Below are 27,057 nucleotides of genomic sequence, written 5' to 3' on the forward strand. Positions count from 1 at the left end.
GAGATTCAACCAGTAGAGACTACGATTACAATTTCTACTAGTAGGATCGGAGATTCTACCAGTAGAGACTCTGATCGCAGTCTCTAATGGTAGAGACTCCGATCACAATCTCTACTGGCAGAATCTCCGATTCTACCAGATCGCAGTCTCTACCCTGACATATACATAGGAAAGGTTCTTGCAGGAAGAAGGAATACAAACTCACCATAAACTTATTGCTTACAAGTTACATCCTGTTATATTTGTACACTGGTCTTAACAGCACAGGCACAATTCATGTAAGTTTATATTAAAAAATATAATACGTCCCGGATTTAATGTGTATTTCATTACAAAAGGTTCAACAAATATGCTGGTCCATTAGACAAATTAGGCAAAAAATATTCAGAGCCAGTTATTTTAAAATAAAATGGCTGCATTTTTTGAAAATTGATGAATAGCAGTTGTGTGGGAATTCTGAGACAAATAGCAGATGTAAGTCAAAACCATACTGCCAGATCCATGATCCTGTTATCTTCAGTAAGTTTGTCGGATTGCTAAACATATCTCAGTCATGTTTACTTATTAAGGCTTGATTAATTTTGCAGTTTAGGTTAATGTTAATAAATTAGTTTAAAATAAACTGGCACATCAAGCACAACCCTGATGACAAACCCTGGGTGTTGTTGTTTTTTTCATACATATTCTGCTCTGGAAATAATGAAAATCTAGCCTGGATGGTCAAAGTCAAAGGAACTTTAGGACCTTTGGCCAATATACATTGGAGTTGCCTTCAGGATATAGTATACGTTCTGATTTAGCAGTTTGTTTCTAGAAGAAATTGCATTTTTAGCATAGCCAGTTTAAATATAGCATGATCATCTTTTGAAGAGAGATGGTCAGTGATTGATGAGCCACAATCCATGCCGTTGGGTTTCAATGACACACACTCAACCAAGTCTCTGCCACTGTTTACTGAAAGCACAGGTTGCTAGCTGGGGACCCAGTCCTAACCCAGAACTCAGACAGGGCTAGTAGTAAGAAGGGTAGAGCATAACTGCTCACCTTTTCACCAGTTCCCCAATGATTCATACTCTAAATCAAATATTTAAGGTGCTTATAGTCTTTGATATTTTAAAGGCATGTTTTCTTGATGGTCTCGCTCGCCAGTATATTTTATATGAAAGAGAACATTCCCTTGCACACACAACCTCTACTATAGAGAGTGAATAAGTTAGTAAGGCACTTTAGCAATATTATAGGAAGACACCAAATATGTATGTCACACGTTGTATCCATGTTGGAAATCGAACCTGGATCATTGACGGGACAAGTGAATGACTTAACCAAAGGGGTGGTGGGGTAGCCTAGTAGTTAAGGCGTTCTCTTGTCACGCCGAAGACCCAGGTTCGATTCCCCACATGGGCACAATGTGTGAAGGCCATTTCTGGTGTCCCTGTCGTGATATTGCTGGAATATTGCTAAAAGCGGAGTAAACTTTACTCCCTCACTCACTCACATAGCATAGAAGAAAAACATTAGCGCAAATTATCGCACAAACCATCAGACTCAGTGTAAGACCACATGCAGACTATTTGCATCTGTGATGAGTTAACTCTCCACAGAACATTGTAGACCATCCTTTCAAGCATGGAGTCAAGGTAAAACAGAATGAAAATGCATCTCATCACTATACTATCAATTTACTATTTGTAACAAAACCACAACATTTGAGCAGCAATGTTGTCACTAACAATTACAATTACACATTGGAAACTAGAGTGCACTCACAACACATTCATAATTAAACATGAATAAATTGTTCATCATGAAGATAAGACACAAAATAGCATTTAATAGGCTCTGCAATAAAATCCTGTTTAACTGGTAATTCTAAATAATAGATATTACCTGGCTATAAACTGGGTATCTGCTAAGGATGTATCACATGGATTGGATCTCAGTTACATTTCATGTATGTACTTTTCATCTTATACTTAATTAATTATTAATTAAATAATTCAACACTGCAAACAGATACATAATCTTATTGGAATCTATGAAATAAGTGTTTTACAATACATAGAGTCGAATACCAAGCTAACTCTTTGGATAAAGGCTAGTGAAAAATCACAACTAGTAAACTGCTGTAGGACACTTCTGTTGACTAGTTATCATAAACGACCTGTTCAAGTAAACACATGCTCAAGATTTATTCTAATTTTACTATGAAGGAGAAACATTATGAAAGACACTGGAATGTTACATAACAAGTTGATGTAAGCAAACATCCTGCAAGGTGATGTACACCTGGGCCCCGTTCCTCAAAGCGATCGTAGCGTAATGATGATCGTAACTCCCATAGTTTATCAAAGACTTACGACAGTTGTAGCAAGTATGATAGATTTGAGGAACGGGGCCCTGGTTCAGTCACTGCTTCCAGTCTGTCATTGCTCCCCTCCAATATATATTTTACCATTCAAACATTTTACAAATATGTCTAAAATATATTTCAAAAGACATCAGGAAACAGTTTTGTTTATAATTTCAGATTAAATTAGGGAAATATTGGTTTATGTCCTTGGCAGACAAAAAATGAAGAAAACATTTCTTATTCATGATAATGAATAGAATGTCAATGTAATACCAATGACTATATGTATACAATGTGACTTGTTTAACTGAAGAAGGGCACATGATCACAAGGCACGTGCCATATGATGGCGGTAAGTGGAACAGTGATTCAACAGGAAAATAGTACTTCTACTGTTTTGATTCCCAGCCTTTATGGTGTAACAGAATTTGATGAAAAAAAGTTCATGGACTCTTATAAGTCAAAGTATGTGGTGCAGTCATTTTTTATTTCCACATTTCTTTTCTTAAATAACACAGAAAAAAATGAAGCTTTATGACACTCTTCAACATCTCATCAACGAATCACTTTTCATATGGAGAATTTCTGAATTTTGACTTTGGAGTATGAGATACTTCCCTGGACACATTGTCCACAGCTTCACAAAAATGTCTGTGAGCTTGAAACAACAATCTCGGACTCACCATAACCTGTACATCAACATCTATCAAATCCACATCAAAGGGAAGATGGCCTACTAGCATGTATACATTGTGTTTGAACAATATCAACTACATACATGGACTCTCAGAACCCCTGTCGGCTAACTGGATATGATTAATTCTCTACAGTCAGCTGACCCCGTACCTCAGCAAGCATGGCTAGACTGAACAAAATCTACCACTGACCAGTTTAACGAGAATGATTTATGATGACATCTCTTTCCTTGTAACTCTAACTTTAGTTGATTAGGTTTATGTAACATGTTAGACTGTGACATTTGGTAAATTTACAGGTATAATTACTTGTGGATCATTTTGGAGATCTTTGCCTATAGTGGACTATGAGACTGGTGGAAGGATGGCAAAATGCTGTCAAGGGTATTGCTATTAACTATCCCTACTTATCTACACTCATCTCATCTGTGAATTTACATTTGGCAATACTAACATGACCTGCCAACCCAATACTGTCTCAATTCACATTATAATGATTTCTACCATGTTTTGTTATAGTCCGGCTTCTGAAATACACAGACTAATGTTGAGTTACTATGACAACAAAACAAACTTCTAAATCTGATGGCATAAAAATGAGCTAAATACACCCATGAGAGAGAACTGGTCAATAACAGCCATGGGAACAGCAAAGCACAAAAAACACTGAAAATTTAGCCAGAGGTCTTGGGGGGTCAAAACGGAAACAAAAATCCTGGAAATCCACGGAAAATTCTGATATCTGATAACAACAGTATCTTGTTAGTCTGGCTACACTAAAGAGAGTAGAAATGGCTGAAATTATGTATCGTGATACATACATCATGCCTCAAGAACCATGATACATTTCAATACGGGATGTAGGCATAACATGATACCCAAGTGTGTAGGCCACTGAATATCAATTCAATTCGTACCTCATGGCCCGCCAATGGCAATGACCCATGGCATTTATATGCAAGTCTGTAGATCCCAAGCTACCAATGCTTGTCGGAAGAAGCAACTAAATGGATCAGGTGATCAAGCTGATTGCACGTCACAGTATCCTAAATGAGTAGATCGATGCTCATGCTGCCAATCACACGTAGCCTGGTCCAGACTCAATTACTTACAGTCGTCATATAGCTGTAATACTGTTGAGTCAGGGGTGGAAATAACCCATTGCCCGACGCCCGAGTCCAGTGTTTTTTTCTGTCAGGCAAGCAAATTCGTATATCACACTCTACCGGCGTCCAGTTGACTTTCCAACGTTAATTATGTTGTTTATTTTAAAAAATCAACAAGAACACGTCCGGTATAGTGGAAAAATTATCGGGGCAAGTGATTTCACATGTGCCACTGTACCAGAGTACACTAACAATTTTAAAGTTATTTCCACCCCTGTGAGTGACAACATGCCAAGAGTAGATCGTAGCTTATCCAGTTGTATCTACTATAGACATTACATACACAGGTATTTCACACAACCCACCCTTACACAACCACTACAATGTTTAGTTCCCTGTTCATGACATACAATGTGTTCAGCCAAGAATAATTCACTTCTGTACCAGCATCACAAGTGAAGGTCTGCCCCGAGCTCAACCACAACAAGGAAATGGTCACCGGGTGCAAGCTGTTCAGTTCCTGTTAGCTCACTGTTTTACACAGTAATTGCCATGCCATGTGCCGTACCATAAATTTAATGATTTAACTTTAAAAGGAAAGCATCATTCTCAAACAGGATGCATTAACATGTTGAAGGAAGGACAAGGGTGAGAGTTGAGTGATCTTAGTTTGACAAATTTGGCAATGAATATCGACCTTTACTGAAGGTAAACAAACTAGCAAGTATGAAGTACTGATACCCATTTGCATATACTGTATTCATTTACTTTAATTAATTTATTTATGCATCCTGCTCCAACATGTCCACAACGGCCACCACCACACACCCCAAACTTCTGAACCAATCTGGGATGCTACATGACTGACTGACTGAGTTTGGTTTTACGCCGCTTTTAGCAATATTCCAGCAACATCACGGCAGGGGACACCAGAAATGGGCCTCACACATTGTACCCGTGTGGGGATTCGAACCCGGGTCTTCGTCGTGACGAGCCAACGCCTTAACCATTAGGCTACCCAACCGCCCCTCGGGATGCTACATGACTGTTCATTTATTGTTTTGCATGTTCCAGATGTTTTACAAAAAACAAAAGTCTACAAAGAGTATACACTTGCACACTAGTTATTCTAAAAACTGGTCGAGCTATGACAAACAAATTTAACAAATTAATAGTTTTAATAGGTTCCCTCCTTTGACAATTTTCTAAGCCTTTTAATACAATACAGTACATCAGAGGCCAGCTTACTTTTCAGTAATAGGAAAATGTTACCAAGATCATATAACTTATTTCTATACCACCTGGAATAGTCAGTCAAAAAGAACTTCAAATTTCAACTCTGACCTCCTTAAGTACAGCAGATTATTTCCCATGAATGAAACATGTCAGCTCCCAGAATAACACTGAATGTGAATACCAGACTTTACACAACAAAGCAATTGAGCTCCACAGGGAGCTGATCATTAGCATGATGAGAATGTAACAACCAAGAAATTAAACATATAGAAAATAATAAGGAAGTTCAGCATGTACGCAAAGTAAGGATAAGAAAAAATGAAAATTTCCTTTTTAAATGAGATAGCGTCAATGATTAATTGGACATCAACTTCCTTTTTTGTTAAGAAGTACCTCCAAAATGTGTGTTTAACAAATCAGAGTGAGTGAGTGAAATAGTGAGTGAGGTATTACGCCACTTTCAGCATTCCAACAATATCACAGCAGGGGTACCAGAAATGGGCTTCACACACCTGAACAAATCATAAAGTTAATATGCAAAAAATCTTTGACTTTTGTTCATCATTTCTAAATGCCCTTCAAAGAAGGAGATATACACGGCTATTACCTGTCTACAGCAGGAGCATAACCAGAGCTTTCCTGTCATGTGTGTCTTGCTCATGTATCACAATATCAAAGACAGTTATATTTTAAATTCCAATCAAAAATGGCCTCAACCAAACTGGCAGTCATCGTTTTCTACATGAGTGATGCATTTTGATGGTTTAAAAACCGTGTCAACCACATTCAATCTAAAACAGTTTCCTCACATTACCCTATATACTGATTTGTTCTGACTCTGTCAACTTCATGTAAGAAGGCAATGTAAAATGATGAAGTTTTGATGATGATGATGATGATGATGAAGACTACGATGATGACACTCATGAATCTCATTTTCACAACAGCTATTATTCAAATATAATTTTCGGCACTTTACTCATTCATTGTCAAAACAGTACATTGGGTGTTGGCCTTCAAGTTGCCCGACTAACCAGATTGTAGCTGTGTTTGAAAGACCTCAATATTGCCACATACACACATAGTTTAAGTGGTCACGAGAAAGGGGTAGCCTAGTGGTTAAAGCGTTCACTCATCACACCGAAGACCGGGTTCAATTTCCCACATGGGTATAATGTGTGAAACCCATTTCTGGTGTCCCCCAGTCATGATATTGCTGGAATATTGCTAAAAGCTGTGTAAAACTAAACTCACTCACTGGCAATGAAATATTAAATACATATGATATAGGACAGAATAGCTTCCATTTACGCAAGCAGCACTATGTAACCACTTAACTTATACACAGCACCGGTTCACCTCATACAAGACTGAATACAGCAACAGTAGCTGACTGGTAAATAGTTTTCATAGTTGCAACTAAATTGGCTCACTTTAGGTTTCAAGTGGGAAATATGAATGAGGAAGGATTATGTATAGTATAGATAGAGGAAGCAGTTTAATGCAACATTGTATAATATTGATACATGGTATCTTGACTATGATTGACCGTAGCCATAACATAGCCATGATATAGTGGCAACATACGACATAGTACAAAATTCTTCAACTTATGAATTCACAATTTGTATGAAAAATAACCAAAGTGTTTAAGGAGTGGGGCAAAATGAGTGACTAAAACGTGAAACCAGAATCCATATTCAATCCTAAATCATAGGATCCTGGTATGACAAAGGGACAGAACTCTGCACAGTATTTCTACAATTTCAATGACTGAACCATCCATTCTAACATGTAGCAAAACAAGTTCTCCATGTGAAAATACACTTTAAGTGCCAGGATTCTCAACAGAATCAAGCTCCTTGTTCAACATGTATTAACATCTCTTTTGTTGACCATCAACTGCTGAAACAATGCACTTGATGCAGTGATTGCTACATTTGCTTGATTTGTTTCAGCTGCACGTAACACTGGTGAAATGTGGCATTGTATAAGTTGCCAAGAGAGACCTATAAACACATTCACAGACATGATTCATGTGTATATATGTGTATCTATCAGCTGTCAGGGGCCTCAGTAAGTGGAAGTATAACAATATTAGTTTAATGAAAGGACTTTAAAAACTTTTAAAAAGGAAACTAGCTGACAATGGTAGTCACCATGAGCCCAACTACACTGACAACACCACATTCTCAAAGTTACAAATTCAAAGAAAGAATCAGGAAACTAGCTGATAATGGAAGTCACCATAAGCTTGACAACATTAAAGACAAAATAACATTAGGCAAGCTCACACAAAAATCTAAATATGAAGCTTGATAAATCAGAAAGTTAACTCCTTCAACACATGTCAGAAGCAACAAACATAATGCTCAGAAACCATGAAAAACATGCACACCCGCTTCAACTAAACACATTCATTAGAAAAACAAGCACCTAATTTGAAGTACTGTCAAGCTTCAGCATGCAAACTGCAGATGAAGAAAACCAATTAACTACCCAGCTATCACTGCTACACAAATACCCATTGAATGATGTACAGCCTGCAACAGTATTACGTTCCCTAATTCTGTGAAGACAAACACTAAGCTATCTAATGTAGAACAAGATGTTACACAAAGCTGGGATAATGAATCGGAATACCACAAATGTCATGAGAGGAATTACAATAATCTGAAGACAGGAGCATGCAGAGTAGCGGCCAGGCATCCAGCCAGGAGAACTTTACGGCTGACATTTCTAGGTGGAAGAGGTGCTACCATTTCCCAAACATCCATATTGATTATTCTTCCATCAATTGCCATACTCACTCTTCAAACTTATTCATTACAAGAGAGAGAGAGTATAGTTTTATGCCACTTTTAGCAAAATTCAGGCAATATCACAGTGGGGGACACCAGAAATGGGCTTCACACATTGTACTGTGGGGAACCAAACTATGTCCGGCGTGACAAGTGAATGCTTTAACCACTAGGCTATCCTACCACCCCTATTCATTACAAGACAATTGGTAATGAAAACCAAGAGCTTCACAGAGCATACACTGTACCAAAAACTTCAAACATTTTTTGTTTGAGTGCTTTAAACTTTATATACCTGATTATATACATGAGACGTAAGACATAACTGGTGTTGTTTTCAGAAGGACCTGTAAAAACCAGTAGATGGAAGATGTGTTCTCAATGAACCCATCTGTTTGTTCAGGCAGCACAAAACATATTGTTCAACTTTGTGATAATTTACTGAATAGTGTTGGGAATTGGTTAAAATCTCATAATTGATGATTGGTTCATTACTACCGATCAATCATCGGAAATAATTGGTTAGCATCATTTATGAAATTTGTTAATGCGCTTAAAAATAAGGAAAAAAACCATGTAGTTCTTTTGGGGTGTTTTGGCAAAATTTCATATCTTTAAAGGATAACTAGTATATTAGGAACATAAATTTCCTGGAATCTTTAAGATAAATTCAATCATGACTTGAAACGAGCTTGTAGTGCTTATGAAATATAACAGACAAAACCAACCTTGTGAAAAAAATTGTTAATGAAAACAAGTGTTCCAGAATTGTTTGTGTTTGATTATGAGAAATTATGATCGATTGCTTGGTCGTTTAGTCACTACAACCAATCTTCGATTATTTCAATTAATCGGACCACCACTAATACTGAATACACTGAACGAATATGTTAGAGATCATGGATATTTAACTGAACAAACAATAAAAATATCCATAAAAATATTCATAAGCCTAGTCTTTTTGGTCACTGTATTCATGTTATTTGGAATAAACAATAACAAATCTTGTTTCCTAAAATGTCCAACTGGCATATAAATTATAGATACCCTTCTCAATGGAGTGAATATTGTTATATGTCGCTTTTAGTGATATTACAGCAATATCGCAGTGGAGGACACCAGAAATGGGCTTCACACATTGTACCCATGTAAAATAGAACCCAGGTATTCCAACATTCTAACCACTAGGAATAAGTAGGATACCCCACTGTCCCTTTTTTACTGAAACAAGAACCTCTGAATTATGTTAAGGACTTTTGCATCATTACAGGAATCGACAAGGATGATTTACATCTGTCAGCCTGTCTGTACACCATCAGAGAGACAGTGTACTACAAACAGCAAAACCATCTGGCGATTAAGTCCCATCACAAATATATCAAACTGACACTGACATTGGAAAAGGGGTTATTTCCAAAAGAAATATGCCAGCACCATGAATACCTAGTCTCTTAATCTTTTATGAAAACCCCTGTGGAGAAAGGCTGTGGAGGGATACTTCTTACCATTGAGTGTCAACAATCTTGTGTAATGATAACATGCAGGTTAAGCTGGGATTTCACCTAAGTCCATGCATATCTCAACCTCAGGCGTAGAGCCACAGGCCAGTAAGACGAAGATAAGACATGCTCTGTCCTGGTCGAGCGTTATTGTAAATACTGTTTACCAGCATACACCAAATGGATATCATTGCTCTTCAAAACATAAACTGGCATGTTTAGTCTAGTCATTTCTACTTGGCTAGTAACATCAGGCCTAATGCAAATAATGATGAAGTTCAAATTTACACCTCATTTCAAACTAGGAGGCAGCTAGCTGCATGGTTTTATACAATGCTGAAGAAATACTGTTAAGATTGCAGTGCTTAGTATATATTTTCATGTTTACCCCTAGCTTTATAACAAACATTATGGCCTTCTGAATATATTTATGGTAGACATCTTAATTTAGGGTTTGTGAGGAACAGAAAATCCATAATCCATTTTCAGGACTTTGACAAAAACAGACGAGTCTTGCAAGATAGAACAGCAGATTCAGTGTACAAAACCAGTTTTGAAAATCCCTTGCTTTAAAGTTCAGCGTTAGTTTATGATTCCGACATCAAGTACACCCAAGACCAGGTTGTCAATCCATTTGCATCCAGATGCATTGATCAATCAATTCTGCAGTCAAACTGTTCTAATGCACTGTCAACTAATGCAGTAACAGCCAGTGGTCAAGGTATTTCCAGTGCTACCATATCTTATCTGATTTAAAGCAGATATTCTGGTCTAATGCCACAGAAATCTGATCAGTTCTACAAGAAATGTATTCCATACGTGGGTTTAGACAGTTCTTGACCACTGTCGTAAACTTAAATATGTTATCAATGACAGTTAACATCCAGAATGACAGGGAGACAATTAGTTTCATAATAGTGAGTGAGTGAGTATGGTTTTACGCCGTTTTTAGCAATATTCCAGCAATATCACGACGGGGTACACCAGAAATGGGCTTCACATATTGTGCCCATGTGGGGAATCAAACCCAGGTCTACTGCATGACGAGCCAACGCGTTAACCACTAGGCTACCCCACCGCCCCAGTTTCATAGTACGTTAAAAAGAGTTGTGTAAGTTTGAAGTGACAACATCAACAGAGACATGTTTTCATCTAGGAATCAGTACAAACTGTTCTTGTTACACAGTAAGTAAAGTTCTTGGAGAAACTTGAAAACAAAAGTGACATAACCCTTCCCATAAGAAATCCATAGTATAAGCATAGACCAATGTATCACTTCAACCATATCATGAGCAAGTGCTTATGAATCTTTATCAAATATCAATAAAAGGACTTAACAGTCACATAGAAAGGCAACCTTAACCTGCCCAACTGGTGCTAAATGTCATAACCACATGTACATCAAGGCAAATCCTGCTGGTCCAGTACTCATTCATAACTCACTACATGTAACAACTTGACAAGTATTGTGGCAGTATTCTACATGCATTCCTTCCAATTTATACTTTACTCAGACTCCTGGATTTACCTGTTTCTGATGTAATAGTATTGTCTATGTTCATATCATGATAAAATGAATTAATTTCATCTTATTGATGCTGTGTACATGACCAACATCACACATCACAACTGCAACTAACATGTCAATATCAGTTTTCAATCACGGCCACTGAAATATACATTTCCAGAAATCAAAGGTTCATTCAGAGGCAGCCTCCAGGGAGTGTTCCCTTTGAAATTGACAACAGTGCTGATGACATAGGGCATATGTCCATCATTACCTGTCACTCAACCCAAGCCATGTATGAATACACCTTATATCATGACACATGTTTATGTTTGTCGATCTGTTTGTCCAGGCAAGATCAATATTGGTTTCTTGTATCACTCAAATATGAAAGCTAACAATGCCAGGTATACAACATGTTGTTTTACCTCTAGCGAATACAGATCCCATAGATCAAAATACCCTTGTTCTAACTGATGAAAGCATTACAAACTAACTGTAATGCTATTGACAATTACTGTGACAAACATATATATGTGACATGTGATACTGTAATCAGATCACAATGATTTACTTAAACCATTGTTTAACCTGTTTGCTATTCAAATATTCTAAAACATATTAAGCAGGATAATGGTCCAAACAGACATGACTGATGTGAAAGAAATACTTGAAAAAAGGCAAACATATGTCACAGACCCAACAAGCATCTATCAGAGTCTTGGTTCAGAAAGTTACATTTCAACATATTATGATACAAGAATTGAATAATGCAAGTTTGTGCATTAAACAATAAACATCTAACACAATAGTATTAATAGAAAACATTGTTGTAAATTAATATGATTAACATATAGCCAAACATACCTGTGCCCCTCGTGAGTAAGATCTTAGGATGGTACAGAACCTCCCTTGTCCAGATGTGTCCCTGTCAATCAAGGAGATAGTATATGGCAATATATAGCAAAATGTGTGCAGGTAAGTGTCGTTCATTTTCACATGTGAAATACAGAATGCAAGTTATGAGGAAGTGACAATCAAGCCAATATATATCAAAGCATTGTCATTATTAGGTACTAAATATAGGTCATCTCTCGTGTATTTGGAGCCCACTGGGAGCATGGAAAGGAAGAATAATAATTGTAGTATAAAACACAGCGAATATATACAATGCAGTGCTTATCCTTTTTCCAGATGGCCCAGTGAACCTGTAAATGCTTAAAGCATCCGTTGGGGCTTCTGTTCCACTTGCAAGAAGAGTGAACACATAAATTAGCTATCCAATATTGAAATAACAATATTCATCAGTTGTACCACAGTATACAATGTTTATAGCATCAGCAATGTTTGTATGGGCGTTCTGGGTTCGAGGAGAATGTATCATGACTATTGTACAATAATAACATCAATATTCAGGATTATATCCTGGGCACCACACACAGTGTCTGTATCTTCACATCACATATGTAATATACTCACCACAGTTGCAACTTTACTCTTTTGCCATCCAACAGAATCGTTGTCGTTTTATAATCAATCCCTGGAAAAAGATCGAGATTATTTAATTCTCACACACAGAGTCCAAACAACACCATTGCCGTTGGTCATATAAAAACATATATTGTACAGTATCTTTAGTTTAACATGCAGTCATAAACAATAATGATCTGTTCTGCATAATTTTAACTGTTGACTAGATTTTTCTTAAGTTAAACCAACCATATCCATCAGTACTCATGACCATTTATGATAATGATACCATTGATCAAGAAAGGTCTCTAGTACCCCTGGATTCTGTGATTACAGTGTCAGTCATGGATGTTTGTGTTGCATCAAACCTATTTTGTGTGGATTGTTGCTCATGCTGTCACTCATTGACATGCCTGTTGAAAGCTGGTTTACTTATGTGATATAGTTTAAAATTGTACTCACTCAGAAATCATAACCTTAGTATAAGAACACAGATTGTTCTGTGCTGTGAAACTTAAAGATGTATAATTTCAATTAACACATGTTCAACTATAAATACAGCTGGTGTGGATTAACCTGGAGCATACTGTAACTGTGAGCTACAGTATGATCAGAGCTTGGTAGATAAATTCAGCTGAGTTACATTCAATATTTAGAACTGTTTTATGCATCAAAAGAATGTCTAAGCCAGAGTAAAGTGAAAAACTGTGTGTACATTGGGAAATTTAAACCATGTTTCTGACAGGAAAACACCTATTACATACAATGTATGATAAATTATACATTTATCAACATGCAAACTTGTGAGAAGAGGTCTTGATTTTATCATGCAATGATGTATCTCCTCGAAAGTGAAAACAGTCATCAATGGATGATGTCATGTTTACATGTTTACAAGAGATTGTGCGAGATTGTCAACAGTACAATGAACGAATACACACCACAATTTGAGTATCCGTAGGGTGATTCAGTCGCTCCGTCCTCCATCCCTGACAATAGTTCTTCTTTTCCAACATCACTGTCTCCAACGAGGAGAAATTTCAGTAAATAATCGTATGATTTAGATGCAGAAGCCGAATTTACAGGCCGAGGGGGCGAGGGACTACTGGTAACAGCAGTGCACATCATTACGGCGCTGATTGATCGAGCTTCCATATACGCGTTAAAACAACAGTTTCCATTTTATCCAGAATTTAAACGATACGTATCCATGGCCATTTGGGAATAAACCACACAGACACACAAATATAAGTGACAAAATTTAACCCATCTCAAACAACGTCTAGATGATCGCTTCTCTTCCTCAGAATACTCTGCGCATGACGGATATGAAAGTGCGCGTTAGGGGCGCATGCGTCAAGTGTCAAAACCAAGATGGCGGTAAATGTGAAGTCAAAATGTTACGAGAATATGTTTACCGTTATTTTGAGATGATCGCTATCAAAATACAGTGTCACGCGCTTTCAGTCAATTCATACACTTATAAATGAATTCCACAAAAGTCTAAATTGATTAACATGTAAGACTGCTTTTGAAATTTGTTTTTTTTATATCGTCTGCTCCGCCAACCGCACTCGATCTTCCCTCAAAACGCCTCGTTAGTGTCTTTCTCAGTGACCAGGTAAATTAACTGTAAAACTGTACCCTTCCGGGCATGAATAAGGCAAAACCTCTTGTGCGGAACTTTGTAAGCATAATATTTTTCATATGAATATGATATATTGCATTGTTTTACACAAACCTGTGGAGATGTAATCAATCTCATCAATATTTTTCAATCTAAATTTCCAAATCATTTACCCTTGAAAGTTTAGTCATAAGTATTATGAATTTATAACTTTTGAAGTCACGATATGGCTGAAATATTGCCAATGTGACTGTAAATGCTAACTCAGTCACTCACCCATAGGCCTCTATGATCATTATTTCATCTCATTGAGAGCTGTTGCAATTTTTTTTATATACGACAAAGAAAGAAAACGCCAGTCTCCTTATACTTTTAAGAAATTGTATGCTTACACCGGACTAACATGATCATTTTTGTTCCAGCTGATGTGTATATATAAAGCAACAATCTGGATGTGTTGGTGGTAAAGAATATGATGGAGGGTTTAGAAACGAAATCCATTGACAGAAATGAGGTACAAATTTTACATGTCTTATGATGGTGATGATTAATTATTGTCAAATCATTCTTTCATTTTAACATAAGTCATTATATTTAACACTTCACATGCCTAATCTAATCACATAATACATCTACTTCCATAGCAACTTATTTTCTACAGCATTATTACTATGTAGAAGTGAATGTGTACATGATAAGGTATCAGAAATGAAATATTGTATTGGTCTATTAGTTTTGTTGAACTATTTTTTGTGTATTCTCACATAGAAGCTACCAAGAAAATGGGTAGGAATTATGAAGCTCATTCTCCATGATGTTCTAGTAGGGGTTTCATGTGCGATATACACCTTATTTTGTTAATATTATATTTTCCCCAGGTTAGACCCAACAAGAATATGCTAGTTTGAAGATCATGAAATTTCTGATAGTCCTTACTACCCATTTCTCCCAGAGCATTTTAGTTACATGACCATCAACAGGGCTCCAGATAATTTATCAACATCAAGAGTACATACTCCTTATTTTCTAATATAGGAGTACTGGAAAAACCTAAGAGTACATTTAGAGCACGGAATGGAATTTAATGGCATGTCAGTAATCTTGTGTTTTGTTTCATATGTGCACCACATATATTGTAAACAGGTCAATAAACAATAAAACAATACTTTTTCAGATAAATACGTCTGTAAATGATTATAAGGCCGTACACCATTGCTATGGTGCATATCTGCTACGTTTTCTAAAATTATTTCCTACTGTATCGTGCATATTTTCTATCCGTACATCGTATGCCCTTATCTGTAGCCCTGCATCAATATATAAACCACTAAAATGATCTGTGGACTACATGAGATCGATTTAAGTAAGTTGAAAATATTACCATGTTTTACAAAATGGCATAGTAGTATTGTGTTTCTACCATTGTGCACTTTTCCTAGTTGATATGATCATTATCCCAACATTTTTGCAGTGTGTTTAAAAAGCCTTTCCACATTGTAATATTACTTGTACCCTCTCACTTGTAGGGTAATAAGACCCTGCTGCAGTGTTCTTTTTTATTATTATTATTATGTTTTTAAATTTAATATTTTACAGGTTTTGGAGAGGCTAACTCGAATGAAAAGAGAACTTGTGAGAAAAGAAAAGAAACTTGAGGTAAGAATTTCATAACCACACTTATCGCCTCACAGTGATTCTTGTATACAAACAGTGTAACTAAAAAGTTATTGGTATGAGACTTGATGAAAGTGGATCCATCAAAAAAGCAACTTTTGAAGTGTGTAGAAAAGTTGTGTCATCATGAAATTATGAGAAAATAGGCAATAGAAAATCTAAGATCACGAAAATCATTTTGGGAATACATTTCATATCAGCATGACAATTAATCTGTGTGAATTCTGTGCCAAGATACAGGAGTCAGTTTGTCCATAACTGCAGCATGATTAAAAGGTATTCTTTTTTTAGCACAGTCTTTGCATAACACTTGCTTCTTTACACAGATATAGTTACAGACTTTTGGATCAGATTAGCCTCTTTGAGCAGGTAGTCACAGTCTTTTGGATAGCTTCTTCAAGCAGATATATAGCTGCTATTGAGCAGTGATATTTCAGATGCCCCATTTAACTGTAACTTACTTAAGCTGATTTTAGATGTGCTTGAGAATGTTTTGTTTTGGACCATGTATATTGTCTTTATTGTGACATAAGAATGTGTTTACTGTTTATTGATGTCAAATTAATATCCATAATTAATTGCTTGTTTTTACTGTAAATACGCAGAGAGCAAAGCGTGCCTTAAGAGCAAAAGCACATGTGAAACAAAAACTGAGGGAGCAAGCTTTGATCCAAGGAAACTGTGGCTCCCCACACCTTCAGCAAGAGGAGTCTCAGGCAAGTGCTAACAGCAACTCATGGACACCAACGTCAGTGGCAAATTCTTCCCTTGATGTATCTCAATCATTCTCGGATGAAAAGTCAGAAAACTTTGTCATCAGAACTAAAAGAGACCTTGAAAAACACCATGTTAGACAAAGGGAGATAACTCCTTCATCGCGACGACCCTTTCTGGCTAAACTGGAACAGGCTTGCGGGCAGTCATTGAAATCAGAAATTAATGTTCAGTGTTCAAAATCCATTGACACCGGTTTGAAATCAAAAGCTTTGTGCAAACAGTTGGTTCAGTATGAAAGTAACAAAAGAGTGAAGGCAACGGAAAATGCGACAAGTGAAGATGTGTTAGATTGTTCTGTTCAGGTTGGTGTCAAGGATCGGTGTTCTGGACATGGTGGTATTAGTCCGGACTTACTTGAAGACTATCCCATTATTCTTGACAAAAAAGTTACATTATGTGATGCCGATGATATACATCTTGACAATTCTTTGTTTCTTACACCAGCTCCAGTCAGTAACAATTCAGAGAAAGTTGATCTTCATCAACAATGCCAAGAACATTCTGTGTTGGGCTTGACAAATGTTAAACTTAAGCTTGAATTTGGGATGGAAAATGCTCTTGAAACAGTAGGATCAAATGGGAAAACGAATGACATTCAAACTGTGGACAAACAAAGCAAACATGTTTCATTAGAAAGCAAACATGAATCTCAGGATGATCGAATCCTTGATGATTGTATTTTGGTACAGAGGACGTTCAGTTCAGATGTCAATCAAGAAACCATTCAGAGCTCTCTATCTCCAGTTTCTAAAATCACAAGAAACTGCAAAAGAGAGAATGCTCTTTCTTTGAGCAGAAAAAGAAAAAGTGGTGCCAGTGCTCAAAGACACAATGAAAAGAAGTTCAAATCCAATGGTATGGAGACTGACTCCGTTTTTGTGACATCAGAAACAGAAAGTGTTTCAAGAGAAGACACAGTTACTGTGGTCTCAGATTCTCTCTCCCCAGTTGCTAGCCAGAGTTTACTGAAGCCTTTAATTCCCAAAGAATCACAAGCCACAATGAAAGAGGATCTCACCTGTGATATTCCAAAGGAAGTTTTGCCTAAAGAGGTGTGTGATAAGACATTTGTAAACAACTGCCAAAATATTAAAGAAAACAGTTTGTCAAACATTTTTCGTGATAATCACAAAATGAGTTTTTCAGAAGAAACTGATTTAGAATGTAAGAGTTATCAAAAAAAGAAATCTTCAAAGAAGTCCCCAAAGATTAAAACAGGATCATCACAACAAAAACAGACACAGCCAACTGAATACCTAGATTTTACTGAGCTGGATGTGATTCCATTCTCACAGTTTCAGTACTCAGACTGTCTTTTCTCAAGTCAGGACTTACTGTCTGAGACTGTCCCTGGCAAAAGAGGAAGGAAGAGTCATTTTGGCATGCTAATACAGAGACGATCTCCACGTTTGTCAGCAGGACTCAAGAATTTAGTCGGTGATGACATCATGCCTGATGACTCTAACTCTGAAACCATTGCATCAGAGATCTTAGAAACTGATTCCTTATGTGGTTCTCAGATACTGTGTCCCGAGCTTGTTTCTAAAGGAGGTAGACGTCTGAAGAAAAGTAAAAAGGGCATTATGATATCATCAGTGTTCCAATTCATCATTGATGAAGCAAAGAGAGTCAAAGAAGTGAAAGAATTTGTACTGCCAATTAACATATTTAACAAGAGAGCGCAGAAAAAACTAGCAAAATATGTATCTCAGGATAGTGTTAGTTACAATGGCCTTACATCTGAGATAAAACACAACACAGGTATGAAAGTTGACGGATTTCAATTTGGAAGATGTAAAAATGGATCGAACCAAATACGGAGCAAGCATGTTAATCAGAACAGAAGATGTCAGGAAAATCTGAACAATAACACTGTAGAGGATGCAGCAGAGCTGTTGGATTTCAGTGTGTGTAAGGAGGAGAGTAAGTTAATAAAAGTTGACATGAGTCAAAGTTTTTCAGCAGAGAAGATTCCTTTCAAGATGTCACAAGGAAATATTGGTGATGAAAGTAAACAATGTGATTTTATGGAGGAAAGAGACAATGCCACTTGCAAGAATGTGAATTTACTTAATGAAATGTGTGTGTTTGACACTGCTAGAGAAGAAAATCAATCTGCCCTTTCAACTCCCAAACACCAGTGTGTCAGCTTTAAGACACCAAAGCAAGAAGTATGTGATTTTGCAACACCAAAACACCATCCAAGCTTAATGTCTACACCTAAGGTTGAAAATTCATTTGTAACTCCAAAGCACCAGATCAGGAGAACGAAGTATGATATTGCTTCAACTGAGACATGCTCACCGTCCCTGTTTCCATCACCGGAGGTCAATGAGGAGAGCACTCCATTGTTTTGCAGTCCAGTTTCTGCTTCTAAGGCATCACCTTCAGGTGTTGCTGCGTTACCAGAAGGTGGGGACTGTGGTGTTGATGATGATGATGTGTTCTCCAGTCTTGCTGATCCTGCAGATACAGAGGTTGAAAACAGAGAAGAGAAGAGACTTGTTAATGTTGGATGTTTTCAGGTAGGTTATCTCTGATATAAATTATGAAATGTATGGAAGAATACAAGAAGTTCATTGATTATAAACAGTATAAACTTTGTCCCCTATGAAAGAAACTTTGTCTGGTAAAACCAGCTAATATTAGTCCACGAAGATGCAAAGTTGACAGGATTTGATTTTTAGACTTGACATACTCCAAAGCTACTGGCTGAAAATGGTGTATAACATACTGATAATATTTATTGCTTAACATTCTACAAGACATAATTTGTCAATAAGATCTGTAATCCTTGGTTATAAACGCTGTTATAAATTTCTGTATCCAAGACTAGCAAGACAGAGCCTATCATCTCAGTCCTGTGTGGAGTACTACACACTGCAGGGTCACTGGTGGACTTTGTTGTCACAGTCTTCTCAACTTCCCTCAGCATCTGGTCCATGGAAACATCACTGTGGACAAATGAACTAGACTGGATTCTACCAGAGGTAAGTTAACGCATTAGTTTCCAATGTTAATTAAAGTTCATAAGTCATTAATTGCTACTAAGCTACTACTCAGATGTAAATTTCATTCCACCAAGCAATTTACATTTTCCAAAATACTGTTATCATACAGACTACTAGACATAAGAGGAAACTTAACCTAAATGAGATGAATCATTTCAAGCAAGTAGGTAAGTGTTACTATTGTATTTAGTAAAGTTAAATGAATACAAAGTAAGCTTTGAGGTCGTCAACATAGAGTATTCATTCCCTTATATAACATTGGGATGTAAGAGTAAACAATTAGGATATAAAAAAACTCTGTTATCTTTTATACACACCATCACTCATATGAGCATGGTAAGAGTCTAAGACATCCTCAATCAGGTATCACTGGGCAACCTGTTGCATTGACAGCGGTTGACTGGTTAATAAATTTTGCATTTAGGGTTGTGAAGCGGAGACAGCTTGGTTGATGCCATCGGAGGACAAGATTGTTGTAGTATTGTCAGGGTCAAGCATCAAGGTTCCTGTCATGGTCAGTGTGTTTGTCTATGACTGGTTATCAGGTGACTCGACAAGGTTCAACCTTCCCCTGCCTGCTTCAGTAAGATGGTAAGATATTAGACATTAACTGAATCAGATTTGATTACCAGTTTTATTAGAATTATAAAAAGTATGAATGTCTGTGTCAAATAGACGAAAAATAACGGTTCAAATTGGGGCATTTAGGTTGATTAATGGTTACAGCATTGGCTTGTCATGACAAAGACTTGTGTTTGATTACAAGCATGGTTAAAATGTATGAATTCCATTCTTGTTGCCCCTGTTAATCAATCATTTGAAAAATGTATGATTTACTTGCAAACAAGTCAATTATTTGTGTTGTATAGACATTCTTATCTCTGTTTGAGTCATTATGAGTCAAGTAAAATATTTCAGTTACAAATCCAACACTTCCATGGAGCAGCATTTATGCACTCATGTTTAGGAATGATCTTTTATGTTTCAGCCCCATGAGCAATGGTATTTGCTGCCCACTCACCGACCGCCAGATCACAGTGTTCTACAGACAAGGCACACTGACTAGGGGTCAGAAACTTACCCTGAATGCCACATTCACAGCCACAGTGGATGATATCAATCTGGACAGCATAGATGGTCATCTGACCAGTGTTATCTCTGTACAAGACCTCAGTCCTGCCATTGTTGGGCTCACAGTCAACTCACTGTTTCATATATGGTAATCCTTTATGATGAAATATACACGTGAATCAAATGGAAAAGGTTTTCCAAGTCCATGATGTATTCAGTGTTTAATTTGTAGAAAGGCAATCACATGCAGCAAGGTATAAGGGAGGTAACTCTTGGAAGAAGTGAGTGTTGTATCATGTACATTATGGTACTCTAGTCAGATTAGGGGCGGTGGGGTAGCCTAGTGGTTAAGCGTTTGCTCGTCATGCCGAAGACCAGGGTTTGATTCCACACACAATGGGCACAATGCCACACAATGGGCACAATGTGTGAAGCCCATTTCTGGTGTTCCCCACCGTGATATTGCTGGAATATTGCTAAAAGCAGCCTAAAACTATACTCACTCACTTATCAGATTACATACCTACACAATGGTGAATTTGTATTTTCAGGAATCACGAGTGTGGACTATTATTGCAGACAGTGGACATCAGTTTCTCATGCTCCACAGCAGTTACACTGGCATCAGTACAGTCTGAACAGGTACATCATCTGCCTGTGACATTTCATTTCTACATATGCACTAATAAGTTTGCAATTTCTAAGATGCAAAACTATACTGTATTCAGAATCCCTTTCAAACTTCTTTGGCTTTCCTACCAACGCTTATTAAGTGGAGCTCAATTCCACTGAATTGACATACTTAAGACCTACACAGCAGCACATATCCTCAGGTCTGAATCTCACATTCTCTTCTTTGTATAAGTAAAAACTATGGCCATTGATCTTCTTCTTTTACCACAACAAGCAAGGGGAACAGTCTCCCACTCAAACTTACAGTTTCTGCAGCCTTTTAGACTCTTTAGAGCTCTGTCACTGTTTGAACTAAACCCTTTCTTGTGTGTTTCCAGCATACGTTCTTGTAAAGTTGTGTGCTTTATAAACAATAGACATTAATGATGCTGTTTCATTTTGAAATCCAAAATAAAAATATTAGCATGTAAGGTTACACTGACATAGCTTGTACGTTATGATTTTGTTACGTCTTGATTTAGCCTTCAAATTTGACTTATGATGTTTGGCTAAAATTTAGTGATATGATGTTTGTGGAAAGTGCAAACTTCTTCAAATAAAGATAAGGTGTTGTTATCCCCCCTGGCATGTAATGCGGGGGGATATGAGTCAACGCCTCGTTCATCTGTCCGTCCATCCTTCTGTCTGTCCGTCCGTAAGTATTTTGTTTCCGGAGCATAACTCAAAAACGTTCAATATTTTTCAACAAAACTTGGTATATATATCAAACAGAACCTTAAGTGGTGCCTTTTGCTATTTGCAAATATTTGGCATTTTTATTTTTCCTGGTTTCCATGGAAACGATTCGAACTTAGTCCCAAAAGGGAGGGGTGGGCTTCATTTCCGGAGCACAATTCGAAAACTTCTTAATATCTTTCAGCAAAACTTGGCAGATATGTGAGGCAGATCTCAAAGTGGTGCCTTTTGCTATTTGCAGATTTTTGTGATTTATTATTTTCTCGGTTTCCATGGAAACAATTTGGACTTAGTCTCAAAAGGGCAGGGGTGGAAATAACCCATTGCCCGACGTCCGAGTCCAGTGTTTTTTTCTGTCGGGCAAGCAAATTTGTATATCACACTGTACCGGTGTCCACTTGACTTTCCAATGTTAATTATGTTGTTTATTTTAAAAAATCAACCAGAAGACACCCAGTATAGTGGAAAACTTATCAGGGCAAGTGATTTTACATGTGCAACTGTACCGGAGTACTCTAGCATTTTAAAAGTTATTTCCACCCCTGAAGGGAGGGGCGGGTTTCGTTCCCGGAGCACAACTCGAAAACTTCTTAATATCTTTCAGCAAAACTTGGCAGATATGTGAGGCAGATGCCAAAGTGGTGCCTTTTGCTATTTGGCAGATTTTTGGCAGATTTATTTTTCCTGGTTTCCATGGAAACGATTTGGACTTAGTCCCAAAAGGGAGGGGTGGGCTTCATTTCTGGGGCACAACTTGAAAAGCGTTCAGTATCTTTCAACAGGACTTTGCAGATATATTTGGCAAATTTTGAAATGGTGCCTTTTGCTATTTACAGATTTTTGGCATTTATATTACTCATGATTTCCATGGAAATGATTTGGACTTAGTCTTTAAAAAAATCAAGCTGGACTTTAAGTTACTGTCAGATGATTTGTTCTTTCAAATATGTGGGGGCCGGGGGGATATGTCATCTTCTGATGACTCTTGGGTTTTTTAAGTGCTGGTGTTATTGAGTAACTGTTGTCAATAATTGTATTTGAAACCGATTCCATCAGCCACAGGTTTCAGTTCTATATTTTCCAGGTATCCAATGATCAGATACTCTATAATACCTACTAATCACAAAATATAATGTTTACTGGCATTTAAAATAGGTTATCAGTTATTTCTTCTGCACTCTTTCAATGTGTACTCAAACAACTGCAAGACAGCTGAAGTCAGTCTGGAACATTATGGTATTTTCATACCATCATTCATAACAACCATAATCTGATCCGGTCCATCTTTGTTTTCAGGGTTATTTACTGCTTACTATGATGAATACCAAGGGAGATAAACCTGCAAGTCTTCTTGCTGTGAACCCAATGACATGTGAAAGCCATCAGATATTTTCATATGAGACAGTGCCACAGTGGAAAGGGTAATATATTGTAAATTGTGTATATGCATTTATTTTAATTGATTCTCAATGTTGTAGGCTTCTCAGACACCACAAAGTCTAGAATTCTGAAATATTTATGTGGTGTGTTGCATCACAATCATACTAAGATTTAATCAAAAGTGTAAACTGAATCAATATAATGCTTCTTTTTTTTAATGTTAATTTTTTTTAACACATTCGAGAAACTGATTTTTAGAAATAGTTAGTCCCAGAGAGTGGTAACTTCAAAAGTTGGACTCTATCCATTATGCAGGTGTTTATAACATTTGCTATCTTTCAGTTTTTGACATTTTTTAAGCATCTTCCTTGAAATTGTAAGGCCCAGAGTGATGATAGTTTGATAGGACATGTAACACTGCAATGTTGTACTGATTTAATCATCGTCATGGCATTGGGAAATTATGGTTTTCTTCAAAGCCAATTAACCGTCACACTCCTCACTAGATTTTTAAATATGTCACTACTGTTTGTCTTCAAGATCGGGGATGAGTGAGTTGTTCGAGGACCTCCTTGTGGTTTGTGACAAGTCTGGATCTCTCCTCCTGTTTGACATATGCTCTGGACAGCTCATGGTACGACTGTCTGACCTTCACACCAAGTGCTTGGCCGTAGATCCCTCACAGGAACGAATCTTCTCAGGACAAAAAGATGGATGTGTGCATGTGTATCAACTGTCCTGATGATGTATTCAAGCATCTTTGTGTAACATTTGTGTAGCTAATAATGTTCACTTCAGGTTTTTTATCAGGACATTTTATATAGTAGTCAGGTCAAAGAGATTGCTCCAGTCTGGGTATTATTTAATTTCCATAAATCACGTTGGAAATAGCAATTTCCAATGGCCTTCTTGCCTTCGTCTAATTTGAAAGGTATTCTGCCAATTGCTTAATTGTAATATACTCAGTAGATTGAACTTAATCTAGCAAGTGAGATGACAGTTTCTGTTACTACACAGTATTGGATGAACAGGTTTGTAAATAGTGGACTAAATCATTATTCAGTCAAAGATATCCTGTATGTGGGCTGTTTCCAACAATGACCCATTGTGTCTGAATGATGGCATGTTCCTATGCAGAGCATCCACAATAAGAGTAGACGGAAATTACTAAAAAAGCAGAGCTGATAATTTATAATACATCTTACTTTAAGAGAGACAGTAAGTGATGATTAGTATTCTGTGCAGAGTTCCTTCCTTTTGTTATGCCAGGATCTGCTGGTCAGGGGTTCAGACCTTTGTAATACTTACAGCCCTTGGTCTGTGAGCACCATACCTGCACTCATTGCTTTCAGTAAGTAGTATGCATCACTTTGTGCTTTTTTCTGACACACACTTCTCATCCTAGCACACAGAGACAGATAACCTTGCCAGTCACAAGTTGACGTTAACAGCAGTAAAACTTATGGAAGAACCTGTTAGATGTCATATTTGTAGTGCTAAGATCAGTTAGTGAACAGGCCAACAGGTTACATATTTCAGCAACTTTGTAAGTTTTAGCCTGAACAGAAGATGTATATGCAGTTGGAAGAACTACTGTGTTGCAAGCATGTCTTAGAGTTATATTTGGCATTTACTCAGCTTTGAAAGCTGAACATGGAGATATTTTAAGTGTTCGGTTTAGAATTTAGAGTGCATGTGATTGGTATGGATGCATCTAACTCCTGTTGTCACACTGATACTAGGTATGTTAAGGCTATAGGTGATAGTAATACACTACTCAAAAGATAAGTATCTTTTCATTTGTTTTACATGTCTGTCGTGCAGAGATTTGAATTCAAATAAGCATGCTGTTTGTAACAGCAGGATGAAGTTATTGATTTTATTATATCATATTTGTTTAATTTATGCTACCAAAGCCAGGTGCTCTATTCTACTACATGAAGGGGATATGTTGCTAATTTAACACTATTAAATTGTATAGAGCTATTAAACTTGTTGTCCATTCAGATTATAGTTTAGCAAAAGGATGGCAACTGTTGTGTCTTTAACCAGTCTGTTGTGTTTGAATCTCAGAATTGCCCTGATTATCCTTGATATGTCAGAACCATGCTCATGCTTGCTAGACAAGCACCACTAGGGCTTTCCCCACTCAATAAAATGAAATGCTGTTCTAAGTTCTATTAAACCCAGAATCACTCTCATGCAAGCATGTAATGCTACCTTTCATATCTGAAAGGCCTTTTCTTTGTAGAACATATAAACTTTATCAGGACACAATATGAAACTTGTATGTTGAGACAACATTTTGATTTACCACATATGTTTTGGGTGGTTTTAGAACAAAACGAAATGACTTTGAGTTGGTGTCCTAACAAAAAGATAAAACTTCACCCGTGGCTGTACCAGTGTAACAGGCCAAACTAGAGCCCCTGGCCAAACCTTTCCCGGGTAAACTTTGGCCTAGCCCAAACACTCCCCGGGGAAAGAATATCCTAGGTTAAAACCTCCCCTGGGAAACTTTAGCCTAGCCCAAACTTTCCCTGGGGAAAGAATAACCTAGGATAAAACCTCCCCGGGGAAAGTTTGGCCTAGGCCAGATCCCCCCCAGGGAAAGTTTAGACCGGGGAAGAAATGGCCTGCTACACCGGTTATGAATGCATATGGGATAAGATGTACACATATTTGATTTGATTTAGAAATTACACCTTATGTTACACTAAGTAAATCCATGTGACTGGTGATATTGCATAAGACTGCTATAAAGAATTTCTTAGAAAACTAACATTTTGTTGTTTTTCCTTTTTCTGTGTCGACACTGGGCTGTCCAACAATCCAGAATAAATGAAGAAATAAAGTTTGCCAAACCCTTATGTGTGGTATAATAATCATGTCAGGCAAAGATGTTTATCACATTCATGAAATAGAAAATGAAATTAATAGGGCCAATTCAAAGATTTATAAGCTGTTAATTTACTGTGTTTCAATTCTCTATAGTTATTGCTGTTTTCTGGTTGTCTTGGAGTCAGCATATGTAAGACTTACAACCATACATATTCATTCATGCATGCATGCTGACTGTTCAAGTGCAAGCACCTTGAACATGATGCGCCGTGATATTCCTGGAATATTGCTAAAAGCGGAGTAAAACTAAACTCACTCACTCACTTGAACATGATGCTAAACCCAATAATGTGTTCACATGGTTGTTAAATGACTGTTGGCTACTTACAACTTCAGTTGGCATGTCAAGATATCACTGTTTACATAGATCATTGACCCATGAAGATCCTGGTTAGTCAGTGACATCAAACAGCTCACATGTCAAAACTGCTGTACTTCAAAATGAAACAAGTCTAGAATCTTGAGAGATTAAAAAAATCCAATAACACTGGGGTCCCTTATCAAGTTAAATGTGGGTGTGTTTCTGATCAAATGTATATTTTCTGCAACCTTCCATATCAAACCTTAATGGATCCATCATC

At 37.1% G+C, this 27,057-nt stretch overlaps 2 protein-coding genes across 4 annotated transcripts in view; one reads left to right on the forward strand and one right to left on the reverse strand.

The window, feature by feature from the left end:
* Positions 1 to 13,980, reverse strand: part of LOC124263795 (ras-related protein Rab-40B-like) — a 40,770-nt gene extending 26,790 nt beyond the window's left edge. Inside the window, 3 exon segments of the mRNA XM_046698505.1 lie at positions 12,065 to 12,125; positions 12,677 to 12,737; positions 13,609 to 13,980. Coding sequence (XP_046554461.1) covers positions 12,065 to 12,125; positions 12,677 to 12,737; positions 13,609 to 13,822 — 336 coding nt within the window. The 5' untranslated portion in view covers positions 13,823 to 13,980.
* A 55-nt stretch (positions 13,981 to 14,035) lies between these two features.
* Positions 14,036 to 26,357, forward strand: LOC124263868. 3 transcript variants are annotated; one of them, XM_046698589.1, is made up of 10 exons: positions 14,036 to 14,354; positions 14,717 to 14,808; positions 15,891 to 15,950; positions 16,574 to 19,270; positions 19,577 to 19,735; positions 20,181 to 20,347; positions 20,745 to 20,975; positions 21,379 to 21,469; positions 23,492 to 23,616; positions 24,116 to 26,357. In XM_046698589.1, exons 2-10 carry the CDS (start codon positions 14,767 to 14,769, stop codon positions 24,315 to 24,317), a joined length of 3,774 nt encoding a protein of 1,257 aa, XP_046554545.1. In that variant the 5' UTR covers positions 14,036 to 14,354; positions 14,717 to 14,766; the 3' UTR covers positions 24,318 to 26,357. The 3 variants fall into 3 exon arrangements, with proteins under 3 accessions (XP_046554545.1, XP_046554543.1, XP_046554546.1); XM_046698587.1 differs by having other exon boundaries at positions 14,036 to 14,288; XM_046698590.1 differs by having other exon boundaries at positions 14,036 to 14,186.
* Positions 26,358 to 27,057: the final 700 nt, after the last annotated feature.

Source organism: Haliotis rubra, unplaced genomic scaffold (genome assembly GCF_003918875.1).
Source record: "Haliotis rubra isolate DU_JTF1 unplaced genomic scaffold, ASM391887v1 Scf9, whole genome shotgun sequence".
NCBI lineage: Eukaryota > Metazoa > Mollusca > Gastropoda > Lepetellida > Haliotidae > Haliotis > Haliotis rubra.

Excerpts from the sequence above, each read along its gene's own strand:
- LOC124263868 (XM_046698589.1), top strand. The coding sequence starts at position 14,767 with ATGATGGAGGGTTTAGAAACGAAATCCATTGACAGAAATGAG. Across the intron at positions 21,470-23,491 it reads CATCAGTACAGTCTGAACAG|GGTTATTTACTGCTTACTAT; the intron begins GTACATCATCTG and ends CTTTGTTTTCAG. Across the intron at positions 23,617-24,115 it reads ACAGTGCCACAGTGGAAAGG|ATCGGGGATGAGTGAGTTGT; the intron begins GTAATATATTGT and ends TTTGTCTTCAAG.